The sequence below is a fragment of the Semicossyphus pulcher genome, unplaced genomic scaffold (genome assembly GCF_022749685.1).
Source record: "Semicossyphus pulcher isolate SPU_LCO1_2020_fin unplaced genomic scaffold, fSemPul1.0.p SCAF_1, whole genome shotgun sequence".
NCBI lineage: Eukaryota > Metazoa > Chordata > Actinopteri > Labriformes > Labridae > Semicossyphus > Semicossyphus pulcher.
In genome coordinates this window covers 20,214,971-20,229,291 of record NW_027211603.1, presented here as the reverse complement: position 1 = coordinate 20,229,291, position 14,321 = coordinate 20,214,971, and the positions used below count along the sequence as shown (strand labels likewise).

General features: G+C 41.0%; 2 protein-coding genes across 2 annotated transcripts in view; one reads left to right on the top strand and one right to left on the bottom strand.

Moving 5' to 3' along the window:
* Positions 1-4,671, bottom strand: part of cd276 (CD276 molecule) — a 71,926-nt gene extending 67,255 nt beyond the window's left edge. The window contains exon 1 of the mRNA XM_069660885.1: positions 4,477-4,671. The gene's annotated coding sequence lies outside the window, so the exon portion shown is untranslated. The remainder of the gene's footprint in view (positions 1-4,476) is intronic.
* An 848-nt stretch (positions 4,672-5,519) lies between these two features.
* On the top strand, positions 5,520-9,352 carry LOC138590432 (ubiquitin-like protein 7). The gene is made up of 11 exons (XM_069661075.1): positions 5,520-5,554; positions 6,046-6,226; positions 6,384-6,503; positions 6,608-6,693; positions 7,583-7,667; positions 7,772-7,829; positions 7,925-8,058; positions 8,267-8,316; positions 8,434-8,610; positions 8,758-8,871; positions 8,965-9,352. The coding sequence occupies exons 1-11, from the start codon at positions 5,552-5,554 to the stop codon at positions 9,103-9,105; spliced, it is 1,149 nt and encodes a 382-aa protein (XP_069517176.1). The 5' UTR covers positions 5,520-5,551; the 3' UTR covers positions 9,106-9,352.
* Positions 9,353-14,321: the final 4,969 nt, after the last annotated feature.

The window sequence follows — 14,321 nt, the reverse complement described above, 5'->3', positions numbered from 1 at the left end:
CGTGTTCTAACTCTACCAAAAATATATCTAGAAAGATCCTACAGTCGTCATTGTCAATAGATGTATTTTCCAGGTATCTATGATACATGTGCTGCTTGATTCTGTTGTGCATGAATGATAATATTGTGATGCTTCATGCTGACTTGCCTTTCACTGGTAAACTGAACTCTGTGAAGCGTAACCGTGAAATGGGAAGATTGGGAAAGAGACATATCTTGAAGCAAAACAGGGAGTAAGCAACCACCTGACAGCAGTCTTACACAATTCAGTCTCCTGTCAATAACGAGTTCAGAATGACATCATTTCTTGTCACATGAACAAAAAGGCACATGGGTCTGCTTCCTCTCTGTTTCTTGACACTCAACTTAATTCCCCCACGCAGAGTTATCCATATCATCCAGTGTATGCCCTGAGAGTGTGTGTAAGCTGGACGAGGGCTATAATGATAGCTAAAAGCTCCTCCTCTGCATTTAATGTTATAGCATCTTCGGCTCATATTTTTTACAGAGACAAGATTTGGTCAAAACCTAGTATGTGGCTGACCGCATCAGGTCAATGTGCGCTTTTGTGGGAAATGTGTTACAAAGACTGTCCTTATGAGGCCGATGACAACGTGTTTGAAAGCAGATGCGGGCTGCGGACGTAGGTGAGGACAGCGGACGAGCAGCGGAGGAGCAGCCATGGTGTCAGTGGAGGTCCAATATGCTCCATGATTCGCCATTGCGATGTCGCAACTCTCTCTCTCTACGGCTGTGAAAGTACCGTCACTCACTGACTCAGTCAGTCAGTCAGTCACTCAGTCAGTCACATACAGACCCGTGTGTAGGGTTGACCCTGGCGGTCAGCCAAAAATTAGATGGGGCTGCCACAAATGATAATGTTCAGTGTGGATCAGTCTGACGATTATTTTCTAATTTAATCAATTGGTCTAAAATGTCACAAAATAGAGAAAAATTGTGACATATTTAAATGTCTTTTTTCATCAGTACAAACACAAAGATATTCAGATTCAAATGACATAAAAGTGAGGAAAAGCAGGAAATCTGCATAATTTGGGAGGCTGAAAAAAGCATTTTCTCCCATTTCAGTATGCAAAAAATGGATCGCTGAAATTGTTGCTGAATATCAACAAACCAATTAGGGGAGTGATTGTTGCAGGTCTAAAGTTAGGCAATCATGTGGAAAGTGGTGTGTACTATCTGCTGCTTTCAGACAATTCATCGCGCTGGGTCACATTAGGTGTGTGTAAAGGTGCTTCTATCCTATACATAACAACTCACAGGGGCCAACAATGACTAAAGTCAGTAGAAAAAAATTGGAAATTTACGTAAAGCAAAACTGGCTGACATTAAAGATGAACAGTACGTCAGAGGATATAACAGCTGCTCTTACTGCTTCTTTATATAAGCTGCTCTTTTACACAGAGATGTAACCTGTGAACTGCGCACACTATCATGACAAAAGCCAGGTATTTAAGATCAAAAGCTCAATTTTCTTTTTTTAAATGTATTTACCTGTACTACTTTTTTCAAATTAAAGGGTAAAGGGTTTTTAATTATATCCAAGTTCCCCACTTCTTACCACACATGGTGCAGAATTACACAGCACTCACAGTAGCTACATCTGATGAAAGACTTAAAATCAACTTGTGGCTCAATGCTGTAACCTCCCACTAATCAACTTAAGTGAAACCTTATGAGCAAGTGGCCAAATGTCTGCAAAGATCTACAATTACAAGTTCAGCAAACCTGGCTTTTATATGTTTTGGATATGTAGAAATGTGGTTAAATCTTTGAAGGAAGCTAACAGATTTGTTGTGATGCTCTGGTATAAATAATCTCAATATTATTGTCAGCTGTAGCTCCACCTAATGGTTAAACCAAACCTCTTTCCATGAGGCTCCATTTATGGCTCCAGCAGAGAGGGGATGTGGCTAGGACTGCAGCCTCATCACAAAGTTTCTCTCACAGCACACACTCACTACTTGCTCTATGTTGTTTTAACAAAGCATTAGAGACAAACTCAAAAACATTTTTCTATCTCTATCCGAAGATATTTACCCCTTAGATTCAGAGAATATGGGTTATTCGCTACACACACAAAGGAATATTCAATCATAAAAAAGACGAGCCAGCCAGCCTCTCCAAAAGAGCAAGATTTATCTCAGTAGGTAATCTAAAATATGCCAACACACCAAACCACCGTCTGCCTGTGGTGTGCAAACACCAGGAAGCCATCAAAGAGTTTTTAACTGAATGACTCAAGTACTTAGCTGACCCCATGCCAGCCTGGAAACGCTGTTTTCTTCCTTTCATTTTACTATTCAACTTTAACGATTCAGTTCAATGTCAGAGATCAAAGCAACTGGGCCACACTTGTAAGTCGGGACCTAAAGAATATAATGACACAATAAAGTTGTTTCATTTTAAAAGAGCTGTGTTATCAAAGTATTAAAGCTTCAGCTGGCTCTTTGTTCAGGTTTCAATGCTGTTCATGTAATGAACTTATATTAAAATGAAAAACTGTTTCACAGTCTGAATGTCTTGAATTTCTTTTAGTGATTGGTGGGCAGCTTTTGAGCTGTAATCACCATTGTATTTCATTTTGACACAGTGCTAAGGATGGTTTAACTTCTCACTGAGGTAAGGAAAGAAATGATTCTTTAAGTATCACAGAACATTAAAATTTACAATTTCCCATGGTCGCTGTACCATCACAGACATGTTTTTGTCTGTAGCAGGGTATCTCTCAAGGTGTGTCTTAACGAACATGACTGCTTTCTAGTACTCTCCTGGATAACAAGCCCAGTCTTAAGAACTATTAATATATAGAGTGTGACGGACCTTTTAGGCCCAAATCTATCACTGGCATATGGCTGACATCATTGCCAAGCTTCTCAAACAACTGGGAACCATTCAACCCTTGATGATAGGTAGATCTCTAACCTGAAACACATCATTGGATGGAAGTGAGCCTTTCAAATCCATACGTCAGCAATGAGGATAATTTTACTTCATCAGACAAAAGGAAGAAGAGCTCCATAACTTTAAAAGCTTCATAAAAGGCTTCATATTAGGCTAAACTTTCTTTATAACTCCTAAAGCTCAAATTTACTGGTTAAACTATGCATTGGTCTCATACAGCAATCCAATAAAATGCAGGACTAGGCTGTATATTTATTATCTGACCGACAATAAGCATGCCAAGCAGTCACAATAGGGTGTAGAAGACTACTGAAGTTTATGCAACCTATATACAATGGGACAATACACAGACATCCTGCTTTATAAAACTACAGGAGCCAATTTAGTGTAACCTTTATCTTACAGCAGCTCGACATAAACATGCAATAATGAGTGAGATGAAACAACACTGTGAACTGCCCACTGTCACAAACTGCAATCACAGCCCTGGCAAGAAACGTGGTCCACATCATTATCTCCCTGCTATATATCAGTAATCATTTCCTATACATGTTGTCAGAATGAAAAATATTACATCCTCCTACATCCCACAGGAAGCTGTACCTGCCAGCAGAGCACAGCTGCACCAGCATGTGATAAGGGAACCATGTGGTAAGGAAACATCCTCATTATAGCATACAGCACAGCATCATACTTACTCCACCACTTGTGCTTGTGTACACTTTTTTTCCCTAGGATTGTTTGAAAAATTTTCACAGGGAAAAATAGTCTTTAAAAAAAACTAGCATAGTTCAGTGATGAAGGAATATGTTTTTCTTACTGTCCTGTTTATATTGTCTTGTGAGCCCTTTTTTTGGTGACGGACCATAGTTTGGGAACCACTGTGACCTAGCCTTCCCTTACACAGTTAATTCCATCCACGAGAAAAGACAGAGAGAGAAGAAACTCAAACACATACGTGTATAGGCTATGTTTTTGCTGTTATTGTAATGGGCTACACTTTTTGTATATAGGCTATTGTTTACATACTGCATAAATCCGTGTAGTTGTATGGATGGACAGTATACATTTTGGGGAAAATGAATAAAAAAAATAAATAAAAAAATATGAAATCAGATTTCAGTGAAACACTACGGCTAAAGTACGCCAGTTGCCAGTAAATGTAAACACATAACTGTTACATTATGAGTTGTGGAAGTTTCCGTGACACTGATTAAATGCAGGATGCTGTGACAACTGTTCGTCAAATGGGGGCGCAGTCCATTTCATTCATAAATAGCATTAGCTTAATGTATGAAACAGTAAACTAGCAGCTTAGCAGGCCTCTGTCTTGCTTTAAAACTAGAAAAAATGACCACACATGCCAGTGAATAGAGCCAACTATGTGAACCAGTTAGCCTGCTGCCCCGTGTGAGTTCATGAGGTTCTTCTGCTCCCTGCCAGCTGTTGCTCGTCTTTGAAAATAAAAGTTATCTCTCTCATTAGCCTACATATGAAAATCCATCTGTTAGCTCATGCTCTGCTTTCAAACAAAACATTTCTTCAGGCTTACCATGTTAGGTGAGCGAAACTTAAAAACCATCCAGCGGCGGTGACTCTTTTCTCTGACCAGCTCAGCCGACGTGATTTTCAAGAGCAGTTCATCCCTCTCACAAGAAAAGCACTGCTAAAATTGCTACAGACGCTACAACAGTCTATTTTGACGGTGAATACAGCTGAAGGAGGCTTTTTCAGTGTGTGCGTCTGTTCCATTGATTTGGGACGCTTCTCTCTCTTCACAGAAACCACTCCTTACCGCTTTGTCCAGCAGTGATGTCATACAGAGGGGGAAAGAGTCTCGAGAGTCCCGACCCCCAGGTTAACCATTTGTGTACACACCGGTATCTACCGTATGTACTGTAAAATAAATACAAGTTTTTAAATCGCACTGCTAATATCTGTGGCAACCCGAAATTACTTTTCAAAACAAATCTTTATAGCCCAACGAAAAAGTCCTATTGACTTTACCTTGAGGTCTTTGAACGCATCACTGCAGCCCGTACAGTTGACATGACAGCTTGATTTACCTAATTTTTGGCAAGGTTGTTACAAATTACATTTTTTTAAACGTGCTATAGTGTGATATTGGCAGGGATTTGACTTTTTCAGTTAAAGATCATACTTCGTAAGCAGAGATTATTACACTTCTAGTTAGATTGGTGAACTACTTTGCATAATGGGATTCACAGACCATATTACTGTCTGGAATCACGTCTGCCCAAGACATGACACATCTTAGGAAAATCTTGAAACTGCAACAGGAAAATCAATTGGGGACATGTTGTCTGCGACACATGACAAAAAGCAAGTATTTTCCTCTTATGACAAAATAGGGCACAATGTGAGGGTACGAACATATGTAATGTAATGCTTTGGCTGTGATTTAACTTTCCCTAACGTGTTTTCTTTACCTCTAGAGTTTTTAAGATCCATAACGGTAAAAAAATAAATAAAATAAAATAAAATAATAAACATAAAAATACAGTGACGGAAAGAGAAGTCAAAGTTCCTTTGTTTGGTCAGTGGATGTAAACGTCACCTATACCACGTGACATAAAGCAGGAAGTGTATCGAGTGTCAACAATAAAATGGTGAGTGAACGGTTCTTTCATAAATACGACAGTTTTTTGGGCGTTTTTGTATAACATCCATCTCGATTTAATTGTTTTACTAAAGCAATCATACTCTACGAATAGCTTACATAATTTTAAAATCCGCGTGCTTTTTTTTTAAAGCAAAAGCTAAGCAGCTAACCGTGGTTCAGCAGTTTTGCTAACGTAACTTGTCATGTCAAAACCCCGAAGAGATCATTTTTTAGGTAGAACTGCGTTTTGTTCTGACTGCCTCCTCCAAAAACTCTCTGTGTTATTCGTCATCGTCTATATCTCTTGTAGTATCTATTCCTAAACGAAAATAGTCATTTTTCTAGCCTCTATTGAAACTACAGTAAATATGCATGCGTTATATCCCATTTAACTTAAGAACCCCATGCTCTAACCAGTAACTATTGATTAAATCTAGCGTATCCGCGTAAATTACGCGTCTACGTATAATGCTGAAGATGTGTTTTGTTTGTGTAAAGGTGGAAATGGCTTCTTCAGACTGGCAGCTGTCTTTGAAGCTGTTGGATCAGCCCAAATCCATCTTCCACTTCCCAGAGATGATGCCAGGGGATGTCTCACCAGGAGGATACAGAGTTGCTACTTTAAAACAACTTGTTGCAGCGCAGCTCTCAGACTCGATACCAGACCCTGAACTAATAGGTCTGGCTTGAAGACACAATAAATGATTTGGAAATAAAATGTTTCTTCACAAGAAAATCCACTACTCAGTTGTGTCATCTGTTTGGTGGATTAATTAATATAATGAAAGGCTGATCATCCCTATTTGTCCTGTTCTGTCTCTAATGTTTTGTATCAGAGCTGGTCCACTGTGGGCGGAAACTTAAGGATGATTTGACACTGGATGCCTGTGGGATTCAACCAGGCTCCACCTTACACATCCTCAAAAAGACTTGGCCAGAGCCAGAGAGTAGCCCAGGTCTGTGTGGTATTTTAAAGACACGCTTTGAAATTGAGTTTAAGTTGTACTGTAAGTGAAACTAAAAGTTTGAATGTGAACATGTGTTTGTTTTTCTTCTCTAGAGCCTGTGAACAGAGCAACTGCAGCTAGGGAGTTCAGGGTGTTTCATGCTGCTCTTCACTCTCTCAACTCTACGTACAGAGACTCAGTAAGTAAAAACACAGTGCTGTACTGTACTGCCCACTGTGATACCCGTCTCCATCCATCCAGTAGGGTTCGGTAGCTTTTTCATGCCTTAAAAACTGTCCTTCACTGAGGACTGCAAGGATGCGTTAGGGTGTTTGCACTCTACTCATTTTTCAACATCCTTAACCTGAAAACTTTTGGCTTCTGTGATTGGATATTTGTCCACTTGGGTGCAGTCACACCTGTGTTTAGAGCTGTATTCTTAGGATTGGACCACCCTCGATGTTGTTCAGTGCTACATGTGAGCAAGAACCTTAGCAACTACGAGCTAGTCAAAGATTATCTTCAATAGGAAAGGGCTTAGCCTGTAGCTTTCCATGGCTTAAACAAACCAGGCACAATCAAATTTAGCGCAGCATTGTGTTGGTATGATTGATTAAGGGATAGTTCAGGTATGAATAGGCTCATTTTTTGCCATTAACTGGTATAAAGTTACTTACTTGCATCCAAATTGAACTGTGGATATTACCATAGATTGGCACTCAAAAAAGATTTGTTTATTCTGATCTGTTATGGCACTATTTTATCTGCAGAGTGATACAGAAAACACATCATACCGCTAAATCAACCACGGATTTACACCAGCTATTTACCCTGATGACGATGGTTAAAACATACTTTAATTTAATTCAAAGTCATCCAATTTTGTTGCTGTTTATTTCTTTTTGATAAGTTGCTATGTCTCTTTAGGTAACGCTCATACTGTATATCAATATTGTCACCAATTAGTGACTCATTCCAACGTATGTCAAATCTGTAATACACACTAATCATGTACTTTATATGGTTAACACCATTACTGTTTCTTCTTCTGCTGCTGCTACTTTTAAATGCCTTTTCCCTTCACTTAGGTGTATAAAATGCTGACAAATAAAGAGTCTTTGGATCAGATTATTGTGGCTACACCAGGGCTCAGATCAGACCCAGTCGCCTTAGGTAAGTCATGCAGATCTTTTATAAATACTGTTATGCCATCTTATTGTACAATACAAATGTGCAAATAGTAACATTGTCCCCCTTACTCCCTTTAACCTGTTCAGGAGTGCTCCAAGACAAAGATCTCTTCGTGCAGTTCACAGACCCCAACATGCTGGACGTGTGAGTGTGGCTTTTCTTTGTTATTGGTGTGTGAGTACAGTACCTACACCCAAGTTGTCAAAATTGACATTTATGCTTCTCTGTGTTATTCTCAGGTTGATCAGTTCACACCCAGCCCTCGTCAACGCCATCATCCTGGTGCTGCACTCTGTGGCAGGCAGTATGCCGGCTCAGTCTAGTGCAGGATCATCTCGCAATGTCTCGGCCAGTTCTTACAGTGATATGCCAGGTAACATGCATCAGATCACTTGTGTCTATACTGTGTTTTAAATGGAGTATACAGAAGCATTTTGAACATAATAATAGTATTTAAAGACAAAATTTCATAAGCCTAAATTAGTGTTAACTTCTTGTTTCCTCCTTTTTGTAGTAGTAGTTTCTAATGTATGTTGTCATGTTTTCACTACAAATGAGCTAATAATTAATTTGTCTGGCAGGAGGCTTCATGTTCGAGGGCATGTCTGACGATGAGGAGGATTTCCAGACTGTGAGTCAACCTTCCTGATATTCAACATCCCAATTATAAGCATGGAAAATAATGATACAAGGGATCCTAATGTTTGTTTCTGTATGTCTTAATGTATGTACTGTAATGCTTTAATAGGGGAGCCCAGCAGGTCCTTCCAGCAGAGCAGGAGCCTCAGGAGGAATGCGACCAGTGTCTCTGGGCCACAGTGGAGCGACGGGCCCTCGACCGATAACACAGAGCGAGCTGGCGACAGCTTTGGCGCTCGCCAGTACTCCTGACAGCAGCGCGGTAACTCCCACAACTTCAAGCCAGGTGAGGTTTATTTACATTTAGGAAAAGATATCTTTTCAAAAAACGTATTGTATTGTTAAAAACAAGATCTCTGCTACAAAATCTAGCTATTGTACATTGCTGTGTTAGAAAATAATCTTATTTCCTTTCCTTCTGTCTTTGATTCAGGCGGACCCCTCCAGTAGTGTGGCCCCTATGCCAGCAGGGACTCCAGTCAGTAACGACCTCTTCAGCCAGGCTCTACAGCAAGCTCTGCAAGCCTCCAACATGACTGCTATACAGGTGACGCTACAAGCTCACAGACTATATACCAAACAGACGGTAGCTGGTCTTTGGTGAAAAGAGTTACTGAGTGAATGTGTTTTTGTTTTCCAGGGCCGCTGGCAGTCCCAGATGCAGCAGCTCAGGGACATGGGGATCCAGGATGAGGAGCTGATGCTGAGGGCGCTGCAGGCCACAGATGGTGACATCCAGGCTGCCCTGGAGCTCATATTTGCTGGAGGCCCAGGACTCTGAGCCCTTACCCCACGGACGAAGACTAATGGAGGAGATAGCAAGGAGGAGCTTGTTGTCTAACTGCCGGGAAATTATAAATTATGAGTTTGGACACATTATATACTGGTAGAGTTCTTTTTATTCTTACCCGATTTTCATACAGCTCCATTTCATCTGAGCTCCGCAAAGTTCATGAGCGCCTTTTAGTATTGATGTGACTACAATTAAATGAAAAATAAATTCAGTCAAGGTTGCCTCAGTAACCCCAGAGCCTGTTTTCTTCTTATTTAATGGTTGTTTACATTTTGCATCGGTCTAGTCAGTCTGTTGAACTCTGTTGAAATGTTTCAGTTACAAGGTCATCATCATGGGCCTGCTAGAATTTCATTTTTTAAGCTTATGTTATCATAAAATATTGGGTTGTAGTATTCAAATGTATGCCAACCTATTTTTTTAAGTCTACTCAGCCTATGTAATTCTCCTGTTTGTCCACTAGATGGCAATGCAGTAGTTTCCATCCAGTTGCGACAGTGCTCAGTCATCCCAGCAGACGTCCTCCTGGTGTATTTGCTCTCTGCTTCCTTTCCTACATGTAAAATCATGTTTTTGATCTGCCCTCTGTCGAACACTGTTTGATGATGGCTGTTTTATTTGTAGTCGTGAGATTTCATTTGTCACAGAGGGCAATTTGCTTCGACAGCCGCTAACATAAAAAGGAAGTTGCACAGATAAGGTGATAGCTTTATTACCATCCACAGAGATGTCTCTGTGCTTGTCAGAGCATTGTTACCATTAACTGAGCTTATTACAGAGGGCTACATTTGCTTTGTCTCGTTGTCTCCCATCAGGGTATTTTAGGGGAGGACATATTGCGTGCCCCCCTCTGCTACCTACCGTTCTCCATCTCCAGTAATTGCCCTGCTTAGTTTTATTACTGCATCTGTGAATGTGACAGCTCAATCAGTGGATTGCCCCTTTCATGAGCGCAGCACCCAAACAGCGCTTTGTGTCCGTCTGTCCCCATTACCGTTTTATATGCACGCACACCTGCGGGCAATTTCCAACTCCAACTGCCTTCAAGGGTATTTTAAGAATAAAGCTTATCCTCTGTGCTGAAGGAAACACTTCATCTAAACAATGGACAGTGAAAGTGTTGTCGTCTGTCTATAGCAAATTAAAAAGGAGAATCATGCGCCTGCTCAAATAAAATGGAGGAATTCTGAGCAGATGTGCATTGATTTCCATTTAGACTTGTTTTATGTTATTCTGATGCTTGTAAATTGTGAAGTCAGGTGTAGAAACATGCATACACCGAAGTCTGTGTATCGACCATCATCACAAGCCTCATAACTGCAGCTTTCTCGATTTACTAAGAAATCATGTCAAGTTGTCAAGGAGACACTCGACGGGGTGTGAAATGCTGTGACACATATGGTACAGAAAAGCTGCTATTACACGCCATATTTAGGTCCCTTTTATTGAGTGAGAAAAGTATTGATTATAGTGCAATCTCTTAGGACCTGAGCTGATATTAAAGCCTTTATACTCTCTATTCTGGGGAATGAGAACTGAAATTACAATTTTATATTGGAACTGATGTACTTGTGCTCCTGTCGACTTTTTCATCACTTCTTATTAACATTAGACCTGACAATTAAAAAAGATATAAAGAGTGTATTTATTTAATAGAATTAGAGGATCAGAGGAGCAATTGGCCCCCGGAAAAAGCCACTGTCAGTCAAAGCTGGTGTTCTCTGTAATCGATAGAAGCAATAATATTTGAAACTAGCGCCATAGCTGTGGAGAAAGTTGTACAAACAGCTCGTGGTTTCGCCCATTCTACATTCCTACAACACCCAGCGTGCATTGCACCCCTCTCTCTGAAAGGAACGGCCCAGCGAGAGACGATGGAGTGCAGTACTCCCATTTCGCTGCAGGCAACGGCTCAGAGCGGGACAAAATTGAAATATGATGAGAATATACCGGTGGATTGTGTAAAAAATCTTCGGGTCTGCAGTTTACATTTTTGAACCAGACATGACATCAGAGGCAGGCGTCCTAGATTGAGGAAGTGTAGTTTAGCAAGCTCCCTGGCCTCCGCCAGATGACGCGTTTTATGTAGTCTGGCGGAGGTTTTCCAGGGCCCATTGGAGAAGCAGACAGCGTCCTCCAAAGGCACAGAGTGAAATTGCATTTTCTTCTACCATAATGGCATTAGCTCCCCATAATAGCATGATAGGACTGAGGTTGAAAATCTGCGAACTGGCCCTTTAAGATGATGTGACCATGGTAGCACAATGCTTTTGGAAAATGAAAAACAGGTTGTTTTTTTTGCACTTGCAGGCACATGTGAGCCACAAACTCTGAAGATCTCAGAGGAGGCAGAAATAATTGAAAACTATTATTTCTCCGTCTCTCTCTTCTTCCACTTAAATCAATACAGACCCTCATTTTCACAGTGTGCCTGTACCGCACCTCCAACCATGGCCAAAGAGGTTTTGAATAGCTGTGAAGAGTCACATGATTCTTCAAGAGTTTGTTAGTCCCTTCTCTGCGCCTTTTTTTAATGTTCAGCTGTAACCACAATCACACGGTGGTGGATGCATATCAGTGAAAAAGTTTTCCTGAGTGAGAACGGGAAACAGCTTAAACAACTGGAAAGATGCCTCTCTAATGAACCAGGCCTGGAGCTTTGAAGCTGGCACAAATCTGCCCAATTACTCCCCCTGTGACCCGGGATTCAGGTAATGAGCAAGCTTTTGCACCCTGTCATTACAGGCAATATGTTCAGCCAATAGAAAGCATCAAAGCCAGACCTTTTGAAAGGGTGTAAAAGCTCCTCTAATCAAGCCTTCACAGACAGGTAGAACAATACCAACGCTATTCTCTGCAGATGAATTCCTCCGACGTGCCAGAGGAGGAGGAAGGCAGCGGGTTGGTATAATGCCCTCCATCCGCTTTTGTTTTTCTGAAAGGAGGCAACCCACGTGTTATTAACATAAGGTCTGCTACCTGAGATTGCTTTCTGCCGGCCGTGACTGAGCGGAATATGAAATGAGCTCCTGATGGACACAAGGCCATTTCATCCCCCTCGTGGCCCATTCATTGCTTTCAAGCCATGCTTTTATTCTTCTCCTCTTCTTTTTCTGCACTCTTTTAGTCCACAAAAGCTTCTTTGATGCATTTCATCCCAGGTGCTTTAACCCTTGATGGAGCTTTTCTGGAGGAGAACAGAGCAGCAGCGTAGGGGGAGGCAGAGAGCGTGCATACACCTCTGGGAGAAACTTAAAATAGCAACAACACTGCTTGTTTTGTCTGAAGCTGTGGATTTCACTGAGTCAGAAGAAATCAAGTAAATCAACTAATAAATACAAAGTGAAATGTAAACGTGACATTTGGTGCTTAAGCATGTCTTTCCTGTCTTTTTTTAAAATTCTCATGACATAATAGACGTAATTTTCAAAAGGAAAAAGAGGAATCTAATGGCACAATAATAAGTAGCGCTTCACTCATGGTCATATCAGTACTCAATATTGCACACAGACAAATGTGGCTGCAAATACTTCCACAGTCAGAGCCACTTGACATGTCTTAACTGTCTGGCTGTCAGTTCCTGGAGAAGCCAGACTTGAGGTGTGTGCATTAAACATTCTGCCTGCTATCAAGCAAGTCGAGAGGCTGTGAATGTTCACTGTTTCCTCTCATCAACCCCCTGCCTGAGCTCATCCTGACTGCCTGACAGATGTTTTGTGTCCTAAATGTGGTTTTTAAACTGTTTTTTTCGTTGTCACGATGAAGAAGTTTAGAGAGGGATTTTAGGGTGGGCTTTCTCTTTTAAGTTGCTTCCCACTCAACAGTACTAAATGCTGAAGTCTGAGCAGTTTTATTTACATGCAGGCGGCAGCATCCCAGAGGATGTGATGACTTGAAAGTATCCACCATCCTAGAGAAGCTGCAGAGCCAAAAGTACAGCTTATGCATGCATACAGCTTGAAAACTGTTTTTCTAGAAGCGTCAAAAACAACAAAAGAAAATCCAACTCAATTGGTTTTTTTTGTTGTTGCATAAAAAGCGTCCATAAATCATGTGTTTGCTGGTACTTGGCTGAGCCTATAGAGCTCTGTAATTTGGCACAAATTATGGGGAAAGCGGAGCCAGAGGTCAGCTGGTAAACTTCCAGCTAATTAATTCAGAATAATTGCCTAACCTAGACAGTCTTTTCTCAGTGCTCAGCAGAAATCTGAACATGCAAAATGTTAAAGAGGGGGTGTTCTGCTGTTTCACATTTTAAGACATATATATGATGTTGCAATGTTGGATGTCAATACTAAGCATGGGTGAAGTTTCAAATCTTTACGTAAAAGTATGCTGCCGTTAACGCTTGCTCTCAGACAGACTTCTCCAGACGCTTCACTTTGTGACGTCACAAAGTGGAGGAACTCTATATTTGGGCATGTGCCCAAGACACAGCTGGACTTCCTGCCCCTGGCACAATTCAAGGACACGCCCACCCAGCAGCTCAGTCTGCCTCAGAAATGTTTTCACTCCGCCACTCTGCTCAACGGCTCTGCTAGTCAAGTTGGTTCAGAATATCTTGGATAAAGTGTGTTTGGCTGTGAAGGAAAGACATTAATTTCAAATCGAAACAGTGAAGTTTCCTCTTTGCCGACAACTTTGAGGCGAGCCTCAAACCCTGCCCCTCGGGCAGGCTTCGGAGAGCGAATCAAAAGAAAGAGGCTCGTAGGGGCAGGGTCTTTAAGGCACAGAGCTGACCGAGTCATTTCAAGCAAAGGCTGTATGAGGGCCGGCACAGAGCACCAGTGTGAGAAAAATGAAACTGTAAATTATGCTAAGCTACTCCACAGGTATCACACAGTGAAATGTGAAGCTTGAAATTAGCATAATACCCCCCCTTTAAAGGTATCTACAGGCAGGCAAACAATTGAACAAATATGAATTTAGAATTAGGTTTTTAACAATAAACAGAAAATCAATATGGACTTGGGCTTAAACAGGACTTTTGAAAAGTCTCCCAGGATAGTAAATTAGGAAATGACTTTACAAAGCCATAAAAAACTGTTGACATTATAATTCAACATGTATGTCTTCTCTTTGTTGGCTGAGAAATGTCCTCTAAATCTGTTACCTGAGGCAAAGACTTGCTTCAAATGCCAAGAATCATACATGATTTACACTTCACTACGTTTACAGGCCAGACAGCAATAGCCTGCATGCTT